The sequence below is a fragment of the Solea solea genome, chromosome 16 (assembly GCF_958295425.1).
Source record: "Solea solea chromosome 16, fSolSol10.1, whole genome shotgun sequence".
NCBI lineage: Eukaryota > Metazoa > Chordata > Actinopteri > Pleuronectiformes > Soleidae > Solea > Solea solea.
In genome coordinates this window covers 1163708-1184851 of record NC_081149.1, presented here as the reverse complement: position 1 = coordinate 1184851, position 21144 = coordinate 1163708, and the positions used below count along the sequence as shown (strand labels likewise).

Below are 21144 nucleotides of genomic sequence, written 5' to 3'. Positions count from 1 at the left end.
ATTGAACCCAGCCTGTCTAGTACACAGGAGATCCTCCTGTGTACTAGACAGGAACTCGACCAACTAATCCACAGCACCTGTACACTTACACCCATGTTGACAGTAACACAGAACACACTGTTAAGATTATTAAGGGACTTTTTGATCCAAACTCAGGTAAAATAAGGTAATCCAGTGTTACAGCAGCATACGATCACAACAATGTAGAAATTAGATAAGGATTAAATATGTGCAACAAATGAAAACAAGGTAAATAACATCATATTTACAACTAAACGGTGCTTTTGGCGCCTCTGCCTGCAGAAATCCACCACCCCCATGTTGATCTGGAGGTGGTCCTGCTGGCACCGGTGTCAGTTCTCTGTACTCCCTGTCATCCCTGGGGAGGTGTTTGGGCGAGTGTGGAGAGAGGGGTGGAGTAGATGTGGATTGGTGCTGAAGATGAAAGTTACAGCAGGTACATGAAGATATAGAAATAATACAATTCAAGTACATTTACACATTAGGGGGCACCCAGAGTTCAACTAGGGACCTCTTGATCTGCAGTCACATGCTCTGTATTGTCTACAGTATTATATACAGTGTTATCTACATTATTATCTACAGTATTATATACAGTATTACATATAGTGTTATCTACATTATTATCTACAGTATTATATACAGTATTACATATAGTGTTATCTACAGTATTGTCTACAGTATTATCTATAGTATTATATACAGTGTTATCTACAGTATTATATACAGTATTATCTGCAGTATTATATACAGTATTACATATAGTGTTATCTACAGTATTATCTAAAGTATTATATACAGTGTTATCTACAGTATTTTCTACAGTATTATCTATAGTATTATATACAGTGTTATATACAGTATTATCTATAATATTATCTACAGTATTATATATACAGCATTATATATAGTATTATCTACAATATTATATACAGTGTTATATATAGTATTATCTACACTGTAGATAATACTATATATAACACTGTATATAACACTGTATATACAGTGTTATATACAGTGTTATCTACAGTGTTATATACAGTATTATCTACAGTAAAACAGTATTTCTGATTTCCCTCCAACTACCACCAGAGGAAGCTCATGTAGAGTACATGGTACAGGTTTGAAAACCATGGATCTATAGCTCAGGTGATGTGGGTTGTTTGACCAGATAACAAAAACATTACTCCTATTAAAAATAAATAAATAAGATAACAAAACTTGTTGCGTTTACATTTGTTTTAAAAGTTTTGAGTACAATAACGCTGTCTTCTGTCTAGATTGGCCATACAGACATCGACGCGCATGCGTATTGTCTGCCTGTGGTTTACTTTGCGGCAGCAGTCGTTGCTGTACGGCAGCCCGCCATTTTACTGCAGGCGAGCAGCAGTTCACACACGTCGAGCTAACTCGCGGCCCTGTGGCGTCCGTTTATACTTTTATATTTATATTCTCCCTGTCGTGAGTTGGTGTGCGGGGACCTGCGTACAGTGTGCGCTTCTTTGTCCGGTCCATGGTTTGACGTTTGTCAGATTCTGGAGGAGAGAAGGTGAGTGTCGCACTCCAAGCTTATTGTTAGCATCATTAGCAAACTTAGCAACGTGAGTAATGCAAATGACTTGAGAATCGCGCGTTTAAAATACAACAGTGGAAGCGTAAATGCTTGTATTTATGTGTGTGTACTGCGGAGGCTATCTGTGCTCAAAGTCTCATGTTTGACTGTTAAAAATACTCCAGTGGCGACCACATGGCAGTAATCCCCCCGGCCCGTGAAGCTAACTGCGGGCTAACTGTCCGCCGGAAGCATCGTGCGGGGTTTGTTGCTGGGTGCATCCTAACTTTTTTATTTGTCATTCAGGTGAAAGATGACACAGTTTCTCCCCCCTAACCTGTTGGCCCTCTTCGCGCCGCGGGATCCCATACCTTTCCTGCCTCAGCTGGAAAAGCTGCCCCATGAAAAACATCACAACCAACCGTACTCTGGCATTGCGCCGTTTATCAGGCACTTCGAGGTGAACCCACGCTCTTCATATGGTTAATGTGTGTAGTTAAGCTTTTTCGATACCACATCTCATAAGTTTTTATATTCTCTCTGTGATTAGGATCCTAGAGATGCTCCTCCGCCGACAAGGGCAGAAACCCGAGAGGAGCGCTTGGAGAGAAAGGTGAGACAAGCGATTTCTATGTGCGTTATCTTGATTTAGTTGAGAACCTAATCTGGCCCTTAACTATTTCATTGTGGACATTTAGGCTGTTTTTCATGATTGTGATGAGGTACCGGCTCCAAAATGCTTTTAGACATTAATTGTACTTTATCCAGTGTTTCTCAGGATAATGTCTGAATTAGATCTTTTGCCTAGGAGAAACTCTACAATGATTGAATGGATCCATGTCTGGCCTCCAGACCCAAATCTGCTATGAAAATGATGATAGTTGGTGTTGACTATACTGTGCACGCCCCCTCCAGTTGGAAAATGGCTGAATGGCGTTATGCATAAGTGGCAAACATGTTCTTTATATATTGTAGATTTTAGCAGGCATATATTGATTAATGAACCTTTTTGTGAAGTGGTTTTGTTCCTGCTGGTAGCTGTGTTTTCATGACTGCAAGTCATGTGCCCAGTGGAGACTGTTTAGAGTTGAATCAAAACCAGCTATCAGGTATAACTTTGTCATCTGATGCTCACCAAGTTTCTGTGAGCAAAAGTGGTGCTTTGCTTTTGTTTATTGGATCTCTAAAGTAGTTTTAATTTGTCTGAGGGCAGGGTGTAGCCTCTGAATATCTGTCTAGAATATGCAGGCCTGTTTGCATCCACAACATGCATTTGCGTATTTACATGTCATGCATATTATATTTATTTTATTAGTACTCTGATGGACCTTTTTGTTAAGTACCACGGATGAACAACATTTAGTACTATGAATCAATTATTAAATGATCAATTAATCCGTTCGTTTAACAGTTCTTGGATTTGTCTGATGGACCCTGAGGATTAATCAAGAAAGAAATCATCACATTTAATGTTTATGAAAACAATCATTAGTTGCAGCCCTACTAGAGTCGTTAGAATTCAGTTGATGCCCATTCTATTTGAGTATCGGTATCTGTTCACAGATTAAATAAGAAACTTCTGTTTGCAGAGACGAGAGAAAATTGAGCGAAGGCAAACCGTGCTGGAGACAGAACTCAAGCTTTGTAAGTTTTCACAGCGAAATACATCACTTTCTGTTTCTTGTCTCATGTTTTAAACTAATCCTGCTTTCCTGTTAACTTTATACCAGGGGACCCCCATAATGATCCCAATGCTCAAGGGGATGCTTTCAAGACCCTGTTTGTTGCACGAGTGGTGAGTATGTTCAAATAAAAAATAAAAGTATTTTTGTTATCGGTTTATGTCTAACAGTAGACTGTCTTTTCTGCAGAACTACGACACAACAGAGTCCAAACTTCGGCGTGAGTTTGAGGTTTATGGTCCCATCAAACGGGTATGTTAAGCTGCTGTTTCTCAATATTTGCTAATGTGCTTTACATGCTCAAAACCTGACATGAAACTATTGAGCAACAACTATTCTTTATCATATCTTCAGTTATTTAAATGTACCTTTTTTTTGTAATCAGTCTGGGAAATGTGCATGTTGATTTGATGTGTAATGAGTTTTACAGCCAGCTAGGGCTGGGTAATATATCACTATTATATCTGTCTATGACATGAGACAAGATATTGTCGTATCTGTGATGAGTTTTCCTGGTTTTAAAAGGTGTTGCATTGATTATCATATTATGTTGTAATATTATGTATTAATTAAATACACCAAATATTAAACATTAAATATTATATATTCATTAAAAAATGCATGGAATTGACAGTTACACTGAAAAAAGTAACTTAGTAACTACTTTCATTTTAAGCCAAACGAATCATGTTCTTGAAGAATTTGACCAAATTTATAGGCCATATATGTACATGTATATACTATTTATAAGCTATGGGGCCCAGTAGGGGTATCACAATCTCCATTGTAAATGAAATATTGATCAAAACGTCACTATCTCAACCTTTGAAAGCAAAGATGGAATCGGATTTAACCACACCCCCAGTGAAGAAACGCTGTTGTAGCATGACTACATGTTGCCTCTTCCCACTAACCCGAAGCTGCTGCCAACTAATAATAACCATGGCAACTGCTGATTTGGGTGACATATTGACAGAACTCGAATCCACTTCTCTGAAATCACCAGTGTGGAAATATGTGTTCCATGTGAGTTTTGTAGACAAGGAAGCTATGTTATGTGTTGCAAAGCACATCTCCGCATGCATCATAAGAACGTAAAAGTATCTCCAAAAACAACACTTAACAGACAACTCTGCCGTCCTCATTTGGAGTGGAATATCCTCAAAATATTAATCGCACTCAGGTGATACCTAGCACTAGGTATGTTTACAGACATACAACCTTATTCTGTGGAAACCCTTTTAAGCTTTTACTGGTTATTGTTACATTGATATATAGGGCTGCAACCAACTAGATTTTCAATAGTTGACGAGTCGACTACTGCAGTGACTAGTCAGATTATGAACTGCACAAAAAACATTAGTTAATTACCTTGCCCCTGATTCATCCAAAACATGTTCCTCTATAAATGTTCATGCATTGCTGAAGAGGCACCATGGTACACAAGGCTCAGCTGACATTAGGGCTGTCACTTTTTTCGCAAAATAATTTTTAACAAATAAACGATGACCTGGAAAATATTAGAATGTATTTGAATATATGCACACGCCACCGGCACTACCACCCCGAATACTCCACAAACGCCACGCTTACTTTATGAACAGTTTTAATTATAATTGCATTATTAACAGTGCTGCTAATGTTTAGACTGATTTGAGTATTGATGACATACAGCAGTCATTCTATAGAGTGATCAAAGAAACACTCCTGACTTCCCATTCTTTATCTTAAATGTAATGTTACATCTAGAGTTATCCCGCGGGTTCCTACGATACTAGAAGTTCTACATGACGGTACTACTGTGGATTACTATACTACTGGCTAAAACGTTCCCAAACTGGAGCATTTTTTCCGGTTAGCCTCACTTCAGTCGCCTCCATGCCGTTTCTTCCCGGTCACTATGTGCTGTCAGTGCATCAAAGATTTCTGAGACGTCTCACTTGGAGCTACTACAATTGGCTGCGGTGAAACACTGTTTAGAGTAACATTGCATGCTGTGGGATACAAACAATGTCACTAACGACCCGTTGACTTCTAAATTAGTCATTGACTAATTTTGGCCTCGACTATTATTCAAATAGTCGTTGCAGCCCTACATTCATATTGTTAATAAATGACTGAAATTTGACCGTAAGTCCTGTGTGTGGTACATTGCAAACAAATGGACATTATATCACTTATGACACCCTACAAGTCTACCAATGGCAGAAACAGAAAGAAAGGTTGAATTGTGACACTATATATATATATATATATGTATATGTGTGTATGTATGTATGTATGTATGTATAAGTATAAATAAATATCCTGCCAGCTAATGTCTCCATCTCTTTGTTTCAGATTTACATAGTCTACAACAAGAGGACAGGGAAGCCTCGGGGCTATGCCTTCATCGAGTATGAGCATGAACGAGACATGCACTGTGAGTACCAACTGTATAACACGTGAGCCAGAACTTTTGTATATGATCACACATTGAGGACTGAGCGCTGTGATGTGCAAGGCGGTTCTTCAGGTGTTAGCCTGCTCCCTTTGGCTTGTTCTCTATCCATTTTTTTGTAATGATGGGGTTGGGAGATGGGAAGGTAATCTATCCAGTGAGCAAATTGATGGTTGTGGCTTTGAAGGAGTCTCCTACAGATGTGTGGTACAATTTGCATGTTTAAACTACTGTCTTGTAGTTGTGTGGTGTGTGTCTGTGTTTGATGCGTGTCTTCTGGCTGAAGAGTGAAATTTGCTTTATTCAGTGGGGCATCACTGGAAAAGAGAGAAGCACGGGGTAGAAATGTTTCTCCTGTGACCCTGACCATCTTTGCCTGTCAAGGGCCACATTGTCTTTTAACTGTTAGGTGTTGTAGTTCTGTGGATGAGCAGCTCTCCTGGTCGGACTTAAATGGTAAGCACACGGTCAGACTGGTCACTAAGCACTGAATGGTTTTAACCATAGGTGTCAAGGACTGTCCTGTAAGAAAACCCACTTTTTTTTAGACTAGTTACTGAGATTGTTTGTCATGTTTATTTTTTGGTGGTCTTCAACCCTGGTCATGGTGAGAATAGTTCATCTTCAGTGCACTAGTGAGAGATTTTTAACTGGTGGTGATGCAGCAGTCTTAATCAGACAAGCAAATGGTGCATCCACCACAGTGACACCATTCTGGGATATTGATGGTGATCAGCTCTTCAAGACCAGAGTTGCTGAATCACAGCTATAGCTATATTGTCACAGCAGGGGGTGAACTGCGGGGGGATGTGGGATTAAATAGTATATTAACTGTGTGTTGTTCTCATTGCCACTGCAGCCGCCAATCTGTGATGGCTATTGGCCAGAGCTGGCTGGCAGATGATGATGGTTATGATACATCTACACCCTACTACCACAGCTCAGTATATGGTTGGTATAATGGGTTTGTATGATGGGTAAGATTTCTTTCCACCCTCCATCTCCTACATAGGGAAGAGCAGCTACATGTAATAGGTAAAAGAGCTTTGAGAGCTGTAATCACAATTAGATCTTAGGCTATGGACCATCAGACACACCCCTGACCATTAGTGTATCAAAAGTTGCCCAATGATTCTGCCCTTTGTATTAAAGCCACCACAGGTTACAGTGAGCTCAGGCAATAGCAATCGCTAAGCTTGTATAAAGGGTTAAAGCTATTACCATTCAATGGGAAACACTGAGCAGTGTCCACACCCTATGAATCTGCTCTCTTGCATGAGAGGTTACTTGGAACTTAATTGGTAAGTTTGATATCACAGTAATGCTGGGAGATACCCAACATTTCCCACCGGGATCTTTGAGACAGCGGCGAGAATAAACCATCCAAACAAAGGCCTGGGTCATATGTTCTGTCTGCAGAGCACCTATGCATTTCTTCATGTGTGTACATGGCTCTGATTCCATTCCTCTAAAGTGAAGGTCTTTGTTAGTCTAACATTCCACATCTGTACTAAATGTCATGTTCCATTCCAGCAGCAGTGATTTCTAGTAAGAAAGTTGCCCTCATTAATGTCCTTTTATCCTCTGAATGGTGAGTCGTACATATGTAGATATAGGTGGACATAATCTTATAAACTCAAGTCAATTTCCATTATTACCGGTGTCTTCATTGTCTCGTCTGACCGAAAACAAAGTGCACCGCCAACTGGACTGAGAAGTGTGTGTGCTCTCGGCACATACTCCATGTGGTCACTAAACATGGAGGTGCTTATGTTCTGCAAAAGATCAGTGCACATCTCCATGGACATGTCATGTGACTCTCTGTGGACAAGGAAAGTATGACTCTGGCCTAAGACAGCTGCGCTGGCTTTAATAGAAAAAGGCAAATGAGGGGAATTTGTTTAGTAGTTTTGCTGCGTGGGTGATTCATACATTTTTATTCACCATATAACAGGGTACATACATGTCAGTGTAGTCCTGGTCCAATTGTCAAATACTTACTTTCTTTAATTTTAACCAAAAACAAACTTTTAGACCTTGGACACACCAAACCAGTTAAAAATCCAAGACATGTCACTTAGTCATTTTATTTTTTTTTAACAGTAGTTGGCCTGTGTTGCAATAAGGCAACTCTTGTAAGGAACATAGTGCCATTTTTATGTATTTAGCCATGATTTATTCATGTCTTGGTGTGTTTCCGTTGATCAGCGTTAGTAGGACTGGTGGGGATTTGGTAAGGCCCTGTCATTGGATAGGATGTTGTCATCCTCAGTCAGCACAGCAAGTGCAGGGGTTCTGGTAAGGCCCCTGATAGAGGTGTCGCAACAGTACGCGTACTTTGGTACTGAGGCGTTTTGGTAAAACCCTACAATAGAGACAGAGGCTGTCATGCAGCTCGGCGGTGAGGGGATGATGGTAAGATCATTAACTGTGACGTTATTAACCGGTGGGTTTTGGTAAGGCCCCTACTTTAATGGAAGTTTTCCCCTGGGATCACCACCACATCACACCAATGGCAACTGGCATGAGCTGCCTGGAGGTCCTCTGATCAAACGAGGGTAGAACAACTGTTGTGTGCTATAATGGGTGGAGATGTGGGACAGTTTGAATTTGGAAACATGCGACATGCGGAATAGTCCTTGTTGAAGAGGCTGCTTACTGATGGCTTCCATTCTGTTATTTTGGTATGCTCATAATTAACCATTTAAAAATGAAGAAAAACCCATTAAACCCTTCACAATGTTACAAAGTATGTTTGATTGGGCTGATTAAAATTTTACGGCGTTAAAGCTTCTAAACCAATGGTTATTCTGTCATGCATACATATGGCGTATTTCCACCGGCACCGCTCACCTCGCCACAGCATGGTTTCATGACTCCGCCCACGTTGAGTAGGTACCGTTTTCTGTAGTGGAGATGTAACCTAAACCGTGCTGAGGGGAGTAGAGCCGGTGGAAATACACCAGTACACTTAGTACAATTACTTCACTTTAGGTACTTTATACCATTACAGCAGAAAGTCGTTTGAAAAACAAATGTAATTTGCCTCACTTAGACATTGCTGCTGCTGCTGCAAGTGTGAGGCCATGTCTGTCATTTTTGCTGTTCATTCAAAACATTTGCGTTTAGAAATTTTTTTATCTGTATTTCCATGGCGATATGTTCATTCACTGAAATGCCAAAAGTTGGACATCCTTATTTGCCATGGTCAAACCAATAAGAGACTGAGCAGCTGTTAAAATATTATGTCTATCCATGTGGTCCTCTGCAAGACCTAGCAACTCCAAGGTAGATTAGTACGCCAGCACTGTAACTGACAGCTGGGCGTTTAAATGATGAAGTTAATAGTGTAACTTATCACTCATCGGGTGGAAGGAAGTCTACTCCCATTATCCCTCGGCTTTTACCCAGAGAGCAGCCATCTCGGCTTCACCTGCTCCTGGTCAGTATAATAATGCACTGTTTGTTTCCTTGGCCACATTGATAACAGTCACACTTGTATCTCACACGCGTCCTCTCCCTCTCCCGATTCCTCTCCTCCAGCTGCCTACAAACACGCAGACGGGAAGAAGATCGATGGTAGGAGGGTGCTGGTGGACGTGGAGCGAGGACGCACCGTCAAAGGATGGCAGCCACGCAGGCTAGGTCAGTTTGATTTTTTTCAAATGTTTTAACAGGTTGGTGCTTGACGAGCTTCCTTTTGCTTGCCTTTCAACCACAGGGACACTCTGTCCACACTTTGTGTTTTTGAGACCTGTGTTAGGACAGGACGTCTCCACATGAGTCGTAAGGACATACATATAACAACTTTTCTGTCAACATTCGCTGAAGCGATAACGAGTGCTACAGGCGTGTTTGTAGCATCAGACATACGACCTTACTCTGTGGTGGAAAACCACGCGACGAAATGCCAAGCAGGTCAGGTCGTGCCTTCCATGTATGATCATGTTATTGGAGGTCAGTGCAGATTTAGTGACCTTCAGAGTGACAGCTACATGACTCTGACTTCTCTTTTTACACTTTCCAATTGTCTGGTTGTTGATACATATTCATTTTGTTAATACATTATTTAGATTTAAAAATTAGTCGAAATATCAGTCATAGATTGTCTTGGTACGATTATTGTCGGAGAATGAATTACGATTATTGTGCGTAAAGTAACCAAAAAGTACAAGAAAAATGACAATCCCATTGGAATAAAAATCCCCACTGCTCTGTAGAAAAAAAATGCTACATATTAACCATGTATGTCTCTCAGAGAAAACAGATGTGATTGGCTCTACCTGGCGGTGTTATTTTTGGCAGCCATTCTAGATTTAGTCTTAGTTTTAGTCTTTTGGACTAAAACGCTTATTAGTTTTAGTCACATTTTAGTTATTTCGGAGCAGACTGTCCTCAGTGCGCCCCGACAGCGTCGCGTCATCAGGGCGAGGAGTGTAAATCGTCTTGAAACACGGACCAAGTCATTTTTAGGTTTTGATTGACAGATTACGTGCACAATAAGCAGAGATTATGCACTCTGAACGTCTGACAAACCACACAGTGACATTTACGTCCATTCTCGTCTTGTCATGTTTTCGTCGTCAAACATGAGATGTTCATCTCATCAACATCTCGTTATCATCAGGGAAAAAAAGGGGCGTCAACAAAATAATTTTGTCATCGTTGACAAAAACAACACTGCTACCTGGACTTTGTGTAAACTAAACTACAGTATTATTTTTCAACATTTCTTTTGAACCTGAGTATATCATTTTGAAACACGGAACAAAAACAAAGCAACACAAGCGGTAACATGCGGTTGTTTAACTTTGTTTTCGTTTGAGTTGCGCTGAATTATGGTTCCGGCATAATCTTTTCTGACGGTATTGAGGAAATGTTACAATTAATATACTGTAGCTTTTAATACTGTGATTAATTGTGATATCAAGATATAATGACATAAAACCAATGATCCTACATTAGTCAAGTCTAAACATGGCAGACCCATCTTTGGAGAACTGTGACAGCCCTAATTCCATGTCAATGTATTAGGTGGCGGTTTGGGTGGAACCAGGAGAGGTGGAGCTGATGTCAACATCAAACACTCTGGCAGAGATGATGCATCTCGTTATGACGATCGTCCACTGGGAGTGTGAGTGCTTCATATAACAGTTGTATTCTTTTTTATAACTGTGCACTGCGGTGTGTAACGGTCTTCACTCTGTCCCGCAGTGACAGGGAACGTGGAGAGCGGAGGGAGCGCAGCAGGGAGCGTGAGCGGGACAAAGACAGAGAACGCCGGAGGTCCAGATCCCGTGAGCGCCGCCGCCGCACCCGCTCACGAGAGCGCGAAAGAGAGAGGGAGAGACCGGCAGCCGAGGAAGTCACCCCGAGCACTAGGCGTCGAGAGCGAGAAAGGGAGCGCGGGGTGGTGGCAGCAGCAGCAGGGGGAGACAGCCGGAGTAGGGAGAGGAGTCGAGACCGGAAAAAAAGGAGCAGGAGCCGAGATCGTAAGAGGGAGAGAGAGAGGGGCAAGGGCCTGGATGGTGAGGAGATCGGCCAGGGAGAGGGTGTCCTTGAGGGTGGGGAGAGAATGCAGGAGGAACAGGAAGGCGAAGTTGCTGAGGGCATGGACGAGCGCAAAGACAGGGACAGGGAGAGGGACAGAGACCGAAGGCGTAGCCACAGGGACAAAGACAGGCGCAGGGGAGACCGGGACAGAGACAGGGAGCACAAACGGGAGCGGGGAGACAGAGACAAAGGAGAGCGCAGGGAGGAGCGTCACGGGTCCCTACGAGACGACATGGGCCCCCAGGATGACATGGGCAACGAGGACGACGGGGGAGCGCCACCAAACATGGAGGAGTACAGTCAGGATGGGATTTTGATGGACCAGCAGTCGGTGCCATCAGCTGACGGCTATGGCTCCAGTGAGAATGGCTACAAGATGGAGACGCCAGGAGACGAGTACTGAACCAGGCTTCTGTCCATCACATCCCTGAGCTCACATCACCTGGTCTATATTGAACTTGGCTATTGAATTTGTGTCGAGGCACAAAGGCCTAAGTGGAGGGCAAGGTCTCCTCCTCCTCCTCCATCCTGTCAACAATCTGAAATGTATTCCTGTTAATTTTGTTGCATACCCACGGTGTCTGATGTCCTTGAAGCTGCAGTAGGCAGGATCACTGGAAACATAGATGATTGTTGGGTTAAAGAACTCTGAAACTCTGCTCATAGTGACTTCACTTTTATTGCATTTCTTGTCCAACTCTTTTCTGTTTTTTAGGTTTTTTGCAGTACAGGCAGTTGTTAGGTGAACTTCACTTTGATGTGATCGCTTAAAGACTTGTGACGCCACAGATTTCATCGTGAGGCCAGGAGATGCACAAGTGTTCTCTAATCACACCAGTGTGGAGTTATTGATCAGTAATGCTTCAACAAATCTGCCTACTGTACCTTTAAATCCGCATTGCTTGCATCTGCCTTGATTTTGGGGGAAACACACTTGGTTCATTTGGAGATGGCGAGACTGTATCTTTTATTTCCATGTTCAGCAGTTGTGACGTACGCTTATTTGGGCCCAGTTACCATTTTCTGCAATGTATGTGAAACCGAATGAAGTGTAGTATTTTGTGGTGATAGAAGGCTTTTCAGTTCTGTTTGGATTCTTTTTACGTCTGCTATATTTGTATGTTAGAATTGCAGGGTCATTTTAATAAAGATGTGACTTGAGCCCAAGTTTATTAATCATACATGTTATTTTTTGCTGCCTCTCTACGTTTCTGACCCACAACTTTGCAGGTCTACTCGTGTTTTTGCCATTTCCTCTGTTGAGCTCCTCTTTCACAAAGTTTCAGAGCACATGTGTTTGTTGGCACCGTAAACATCATCCGTCCATGTGCAGCTGTGACCATGTCAGTCAGTCGCTCAGTCATTTCCTCCAACAACAGTTCTCTCTGCTGTGAACGTGTAAAATAACGCTGCCGTTTGTTTATCAGGGTGACCTCTGACGCCTCTGGGTCAAGGCTGGTTTTCCTCCATCTATTTGGTTTTTAGGTTGACTTGGGGCAGTGCTCATCTGTCTTGTTATTCCATATCATAAGTAAGAGCTCAGGTTAAATGTCTGTCCTGTAAGGTCAATTATTACACACAGTGTAAATGAGTGAGCGTTGTGAATTAGGATAAAGTACACAAACGGTTAAGTAACCATGAAACAGTCATTATCTCCTGGTTAATCACTATTAACTAAGTTTACATGACAATAATTAAAGCGTTAGTTAATAGTTAACTAATAGTTATAAAACATTATTAATCAGCACTAAATGATAACTTATTAACCGAAATATTTCAAAAGAAATGAGTGATAAATCCCAGTATTATGACTTCATCACACTGTAATGTCTCTATAACCAACCACAGCATCACTGTTTATCCTCTGTCTCCTGAGAACAGTCCTGGACATATATGATATTATTTATAAATATAAACATCTGTTTTTAACTGGATCTTCAAACACTTTCATTTATTGTCTCATTTCTCCAACAATGAACAGTATAAACATTAGTCTCGTGTCACATTGACAAAGAGGTCTACGGATCCCCGCACATGACATGGTAAAAAAAAATAAAGTAATAAGTATAATGTGCGCACAAAATACTACTTCGTGGCCACGGTATTTCGTGCGCACGTTATAGCTATTTCGTGGGCACAGTTTATTTTATTTTTTTTACCATGTCATGTCATTATAAAATAAAACAAAAAATCATTATGTGACAAAGCACGAGCGAGTTCAGCTCTGCGCGCGAGCACGGCGTGAATGAAACGATGCGCGTTCACGTCGGATGCAGTCGATTTTCGGCACAACACCTGATGTGCTGCTGCGTCTCCTCCTCGGTCTCCTCCTCGGTCTCCTCCTTCCTCTCCTTCACGCTGCTGCTCTCGTGTCACCGTGGAAACATGGAGCTCGCCTCTCTGTGAACCAGTGAACTGACGAAGGATCTCACGATGATGTCCACTTACTACCACCCAGTGAAGGACGCGGACATGTCGGCCATGACGGAGCCGCTGTGTCTCGAGAGAGGTAAGAAAGCAAGCAGAGGACAGACAGAGGGACAGGACAGACAGAGGGACAGGACAGACAGAGGGACAGGACAGCAGCGTTCAATAATCACGCTGTCATTTAAACGTGTGGTCGAGTGAGTGTCGCAGTTTCATTAGCTGCTCGGGTTTGTGTCGCGCGCGTTTTTCATGTAAAACGCTCCTCATATGTATGTAAATAAAGGTGCGTGTTACCGTGGAGCTGCTGCTGTCTCGCGCGAGCAGAGGCCCAGGGGGATAAAAGGTTTTTAGGACGTCATTTTTATGTCATAAAAATGACGTCATCAAACACCTGTCATCACGATCCGAGCAGGTAACAGCAGCAGCTGAACACTCCCACGATTCCACACGCGTGTCACTGAAATCTGAGGCTCCACAAATCGGGCTGAGGGGTTTGTGGCCATGAAGATGTTTCTACACTAGTTTACAGTTAATCTGTTACTCAGCAAAATGTAATATTTAGAAACAGGTGTTTCCTTACTTATAAAACCAAACAATAAATATTCTATTTTCAGTTGAATATGTAGCGTTGTGTTCAAGAGAAGATTGATGACATTGAAGAAAATACAGTCCCATAAAAGATGAATTATGGATGAAGTGGGAGTAATGATGGCATGATAAAGGATACAATCGCTCTGTTTCAGATGAGTGGATTTATCATGGTGATAATATCATAAATATTACATGTGTACGTGCAGACTGAAGTCACCGTAATAATAACATTGTGAATTACAATGATTTTGTTTAGGTTAAACGCGGTGCCTCAAAGGTTATTGTCGTGGATAACAACACGCTGCATGGTGTTTCCTGAAGGTACACAGTCAACAGTACGACGTGTACGACTGATTTACTGTGAATCAAACACGTGTTTTTATGGACGTCGTCATCAGGACTCAACACGGCCTCAATCACAGGAGGATTTGTTAAAATGGACAAATGACTTTGACTGAATAGCCTAATTAGAGAAGTCTTTATGAGAGAGTTGCTGCTTGGTAACCATCTTTGTGCTTTTGTGTTGTAGACGTGTGCAGAGTGATCGAGCTCCTGGACCGGCTGCAGCGCAGCGGTGAGCTGCCTCCACCCAAACTTCAGGCCTTGCAGAGAGTCCTGCAGAGTAAATTCTGTGCTGCCATCAGAGAGGTAAGGCTGCACCGCTCAGGTGTCACAGATTTACCCTCATTTATCAAACATGTAGAAACTGGCGTGTGATTCATGGAACGTGCGTCCTGGCCACCCCCATAGCCTTCATTCACTCACTCACCTCTTTACCTCTTTATCCTCCACGTGAAAGGCGGGGTCACGGCCTGGACATCACATTTCCCATAATAGTTCATTCTATTATACGCTTCCCTGGAGGTAAATGCTGTTCTCTGGGATTTTTCTGCACATTTTCTGGTCTTCAAGAGGTTTTACAACAAAACTCTGTTACACAATATAGAATAAAAAGATCTATAAATGCCTGTGTCCATGTTTCATGGTGTCCTGTGTCCGTGTCTCAACGTGTCCTGTGTCCGTGTCTCAACGTTTCCTGTGTCCGTGTCTCGAGGTGTCCTGTGGACACTTTGAACCAGACTTATCGTCCTGACTTTGGAACACAGAGTTACGTACAGTACTTAGTTCTTAGAACACCAGTGTGTGCAGTTCATCTCTGCCTTCTTACTCCCTAATCATCATCATTGGCGGACACTCGGGTTTGAGTATGTCTGTCCTCCTTCTTGGTCTTTGGTCTTGGTCCTCAGGTGGGCGATCTTGGACACACATATTTTTGGGCAGTGTGGGCATGGGTGGGTAATGGTGGTTGTGGGTTTGGGTGCAGCACTATTGAGATAATTTTGGTGATGAAAGTTTTCCGATTGATGGATTGGATTTAGGTGTCATTCTCATCATACCAGTATGAGGTTTCTGCTTTTTGTGACCAAGACTGGCTTTGCAGGAATTCATGATGGTAGCAGAGAGGATGTCCCAATGCTTTTGGATGTCCTGTGGATACTGGTCTGGCAAAATTGCGCTGAGGGCTGCCTGGAGCTGTTGTTGGTAGGTGGTTTCTCCCAGTCGCTCAGTGTTAAGCCTGGACGGGTCTGTCTCTTCTGCTGCCTTCTTGTGCGCATCAGGCGGATAGACATGGTGGAGCGAATGAGGCAGTGGTCGGTCTAGCATTCAGCACTAATAATTGCTCTTGTGCTGAGCACATCACGGCGGTCTTGGGAGCACACAATGACATAGTCAATGAGATGCCAGCGTTAAGTGCGTGGATGCATCCAAGAATATCTTGAACTTGTTCTTTTGACAGAAAAGTGTGTTGGTGATGGCCAGGTCATATTCGGAGCACTTTGTTAACAGCAGTAAGCCGTTGGAGTTAGTGTTTCAAACCCCTTCTTTGTGTGCCTCTCCATAGATTGTAGTTTTGCCCTACTCTGGTGTTAAAGTCTCCAAGAAGGATTAGCTTATCCTCCCTGGGGACTTGCATCAAGTGTTGGGGCATAAGCACTAATGACAGTGGCCATCTGACTGCTTGCAAGCATCAGACGTTTGGTTATTAGGGCCCACAGGAAGTTCATGAAGGTTGTTGATGAGACCCACACCATGGATTCGTGGCTCATCAAGGTTTTCCTTTCTAGAAGAAAGTATAGCCTCCTTTTTCCTCCTCTAGCTGCCCTTCATCAGTGCTGTTTGCCTTCACTGGTTTGGTTGTTCGTGAGGGTCGGTCCGCACATTCCAGGTTCCAAAATGTCATTTATGTTTCTGACCGCATGGTAGGTGACCCCACTGGATGTGGTAATCCAGACAGGGTAGGTGAGGCAGGCTATGTTTAGGGTACATTTTCTACCCCCCTCCCCTTTTCTGGGGTGAGCAGAGCGGATCCTTAATAGGGTTGCTCAGTCATGGGTGCAGCTACCCAAAAGCTCTTTCTGCCTCATCCAAGGGTTTAATGATCATCAAACACCCACCGCCTGTGTGCCGGGTTGTTGCTAGGGGCTGCCAGACTTCACGATCCTGCCCCCGTCACCTCTACCCGATCACCACAGGACTTTGTACCCAGGGTGGGACTGGGTTGGGTTCCCTTTTGAGAGGATGCCTGCATGCCACGTCTCTGGGGTCCCCCGCGGTAACCGCAGGGTGCCAGTTACCGCGTGTGGCTGCAAGGAGGCTACACACATCTAACACACCAACACTAACCTGCCGCTGCTCATACTCACCCTGTGTTCTGCTGTCCTTCAGGTGTATGAGCAGCTTTATGACACTCTAGACATCGTTGGAGGACCAGAGGTGCGAGCACAGGCAACAGCCAAGGTATTCATTACCTGCTTGCAATGAATGAAAGGCTTCTCTCCTGCTGTACTTTTGTAACTGCATTTGAATCTTATGGATTCCTCCCTGTCCAGGCCACAGTGGCAGCATTTGCAGCGAGTGAGGGCCACGCACACCCAAGGGTGGTGGAACTCCCCAAGACAGAAGAGGGTCTGGGCTTTAACATCATGGGTGGCAAGGAGCAGAACTCCCCCATCTATATCTCCAGAGTGATCCCTGGTGGTGTGGCTGACCGCCAAGGAGGGCTGAAGAGAGGAGACCAGCTGCTGTCTGTCAATGGTGTGGTAAGAACATCTCTTTCTGTTTAATCTAGGATTTAAATGGGATTTTTACCAGTGGGTATCTGTTTAATCTAGGAATTAAATGGGATTTTTACCAGTGATTATCTGTTTAATCTAAGATTTAAATGGGATTTTTACCAGTGATTATCTGTTTAATCTAGGATTTAAATGGGATTTTTGCCATTGATTATCTGTTTAATCTAGGATTTAAATGGGATTTTTACCAGTGATTATCTGTTTAATCTAGGATTTAAATGGGATTTTTACCAGTGATTATCTGTTTAATCTAGGATTTAAATGGGATTTTTGCCATTGATTATCTGTTTAATCTAGGATTTAAATGGGATTTTTACCAGCGATTATCTGTTTAATCTAGGATTTAAATGGGATTTTTGCCATTGATTATCTGTTTAATCTAGGATTTAAATGGGATTTTGACGGCTGTTACTAGCAGACCAGGGCAGTCGCTCGTGTTCCATATCAGATCCTTTGGGCTTCAGTTGTTGCTGTTCAGGGGGTGACGGTGTCTAAGCGGAAGAGTCCATAACATAGCTGTTAACATAATGTTTGTAGTGGCCTTTACCTTTAAATACTTGGGCCAGTGCTCAATATCATTTAATTTATCATCCAGTCATCTATAATATTATGGTATTCATTGCTTTCTCAGGGTTGAACAGTGTTTTCCATTTGTAGTCCGAGGTCATGGGGCCAAGATGGCTGCCACCACACAAAGACTGCTACTTTTACTGTTAAACGCACTTCACTGCACACACAGGACGTCCTCTGTAAGCCAGTACACTTACAGCGGTTAAAACTAAATTAGAATGAATAAGAATATCATTTAGTCCTCTTCTGTTACACCAACTGTCCTCATGTCCTCCTTCACAATTCCATAAATGTTCACTGTGGTTTTATGAGCATGACACTTCCTGCTTGTCTCAGTGAGGAAGAGGCTCTAGTTTCTGAGAGTGCTGCTCATGAGAAGCAACAATAATGCAAAGTCAGAGCAGGGATCTGGTAAATGCAAGAGAACCTCAAACACTCCTCGTGTTGTTGTCCTCGCAGAGCGTTGAGGGGGAGCACCATGAGAAGGCGGTGGAGCTGCTGAAAGCTGCCCAGGGTTCAGTCAAACTGGTGGTCCGGTACACTCCGAAGGTCCTGGAGGAAATGGAAGCTCGCTTCGAGAAGATGAGAAGCGCCCGCAGACGACAGCAGCACGCCAGCTACTCGTGAGACTGCTCCTTAGTTTTTTGTCCCCTCTGCAGTCTTTGATAACCAGTGTCGGCACTGCCCACTTTGGCCCAGAATGAGACAGGCACAGACAGTAGCTATAAGCTAATATGAAACGTCAACATAAACATGTTGTTTTCATTTAAATTCACAAAGAGGAGGAAACTGCTGCCGTAAGTAACGTGACAAGTGACCGTCCTCCCGTAGTAGCCCCCCCGCACACCAGCAAGGCTTGTCCAGAGGTATAATTCCGTTTCAGTGTTTTTGTGTATTGAACGTGCAAAAGAGATGAATGAAGTGAGGCTTACTGCCAAGGTGTATGTCTTTGTCCACTTCAGCACTGAGCTGGGGACAGCGACACAAGAGCCTGAGTCGCTGTCCTCAGTGCCGCAGAAAAGCACTGAAACGAAGATGAAAGGGAACTCGAGGTTTTTGTCCTCCAGTTTTCTGGAGGCCCGCCCACAATCAAAATCCGTAATTGTGTGTCTCTTTTTACAGATCACTGGAGTCCCGGGGTTAGTTGATCCCTTCATCCAACTCATAGTACAACCCTCCTGCCTCTTGTGTTCCAGTAGGAGGAGAAGCAGGAACCAGAAGAGCCGACTGTCACCTGAACTGTGCACTTTATTTTATTTCATCTTATTGCCTCAAAACCTCATGATATCCTCCACACACACACGGCCCATTGAAACTCTACACCAGTGTTAGTTAATACAAAGATAGCAGCTGAGAAAATCCTGAGCTCTCAAAATAAAATCATTATCATGGACGTTAAAACACACAGGTGTAAACAAACTGAGCAGATTAATTTCTCATCATCATTCTCGTCCTCTTCCTCACACATACAGAGATTAAGATGGAGCGAGAGTTAAGGTGACTCATACACTCACATCCTCTGGTATCTACAGTAGAAGAGTGTTTCTCATTTTCCTCCATGTACCACCAGAGGAAGCTCACGCACCATAGTTTGAGAACCATGGCTCTATGCGAGACACAGACAGAAGGAGTCTTGGTCACAGGGCAGCCGAACGTTGTGGGGGCAGTTCAGAGTCTATACAGACATGACTCACTGCTGCCCTGTGGGAGGCAGCAGGTTTAATTTGTCAAAAGTTACGGCAGACACACAGGAATATTCAATCTCTTTATTCTAATATATATATATATATATATTATATAATATATCTAATTATATACGTATATATATATATATATATTATATAATATATCTAATTATATATATATATATATATATATATATATATATATATAATATTCCCCACATTATATTCCACTGCTGTGAAACGTGCTTATGTTTCCGTTTCAGATCAAGCACAATAAAATAACCTCTCAGTGGTCGCCGTGTTAATGCCTGCAGCTTGGTGCTCAGCACTGCCCTCTAGAGAACGTGTTGTGCAACATGTGTAGGAGAGTGACGGACGTATAAATGATGAGTATAGATTCAGCAGTTACAGGAATGAGACGGGGCTGGAGGAGGAGGAGCAATGTTATTTATGTGTGTTCTTGTATCACGAGAAAACATCTCCTACTATGACTGGACAGAATCACATCAACATCTGTCATTGGTGGCTTCACTAGAGTTAGAGTTAGAGTTAGAGTTAGAGTTAGTGTAGTCAGTGTTCATCTGATTCCTCTGCTTATCTGCATCTGTCCATCACTAAGTGAACCATTCATTAGCATTAAAGGTCCAGTGTGTATGAATACTACGGGGGCCTTCACATGCCAGAAAGGATGTAAACACTCTGTGCTCCTCCTCTTCCTCCTCTTCCTCCTCCTAAGCCTTTTCTAAAGTCCATGTAAATGATGTAGACGCTGCTGTGTTCCACTTGTTTCCTCTGTCAGGAACCAGGATGAGTTTGACAGTAAATCAGTCAAACACATAATAAAATAACGTGTCTCCCACCCTCGACTTCTCTGTGAACGCTGTGAACCCGGAGGAGATGTCACTCTGAGTTTGAAAGCAGCAGCAGCAGCAGCAGCAGCATTATTCTATTTTAAAATGACATTTATACAATAAACCCTCCTAAATGTTACACACTGGACCTTTAAGAACTACAGTGAAGTTGTAGTTGGTGAGTCTGGTGTTAGACACAGTGTCATTTATTTCTATGTCCTATATTTATTTAGTTGCATAATCACTTGTGTAAAAGATTGACTGCATATAGAGCACCGTCTAAACTCCCATTGTCATGTAGCTGAAGTTTGCATTTATGAGGAATTAAAGAGACATTTGTGACCAAGCGTGTGATTTCTTGTATGTAGTAGCACGACCGTATCAATCTGTGTGTGAAACTGCCTTTTTCCTTTGTGTTGGAAGACTAAACTAAAAGCTACGTTCACATTCTTAGTTGTGTGTGTGTGTATTAGTTACAGTATGTATGCAGTATATCTATAAAATAAAGTCTGACTGTGAAGGCAGCAGTTAATGTGTTTATTTTAACACAAAATGGTAAGACTAGAACTAGGCTTTTCCTAACGTTCTTTTCAGGGACTGACTAATGACTAACTGACCGCTAATAGACCGCATAGATT

General features: G+C 42.6%; 2 protein-coding genes across 2 annotated transcripts; both read left to right on the top strand.

Moving 5' to 3' along the window:
- The first annotated feature begins 1374 nt into the window (after positions 1–1374).
- Positions 1375–12429, top strand: snrnp70 (small nuclear ribonucleoprotein 70 (U1)). The gene is made up of 10 exons (XM_058653101.1): positions 1375–1570; positions 1880–2033; positions 2124–2186; positions 3163–3217; positions 3304–3368; positions 3445–3507; positions 5596–5677; positions 9239–9340; positions 10730–10829; positions 10910–12429. The coding sequence occupies exons 2-10, from the start codon at positions 1887–1889 to the stop codon at positions 11649–11651; spliced, it is 1419 nt and encodes a 472-aa protein (XP_058509084.1). The 5' UTR covers positions 1375–1570; positions 1880–1886; the 3' UTR covers positions 11652–12429.
- Positions 12430–13492: 1063 nt separating this feature from the next.
- On the top strand, positions 13493–20852 carry lin7b (lin-7 homolog B (C. elegans)). Its single transcript, XM_058654724.1, has 6 exons — positions 13493–13757; positions 14796–14914; positions 16994–17065; positions 17158–17367; positions 18430–18593; positions 19093–20852. The coding sequence occupies exons 1-6, from the start codon at positions 13682–13684 to the stop codon at positions 19112–19114; spliced, it is 663 nt and encodes a 220-aa protein (XP_058510707.1). The 5' UTR covers positions 13493–13681; the 3' UTR covers positions 19115–20852.
- Positions 20853–21144: the final 292 nt, after the last annotated feature.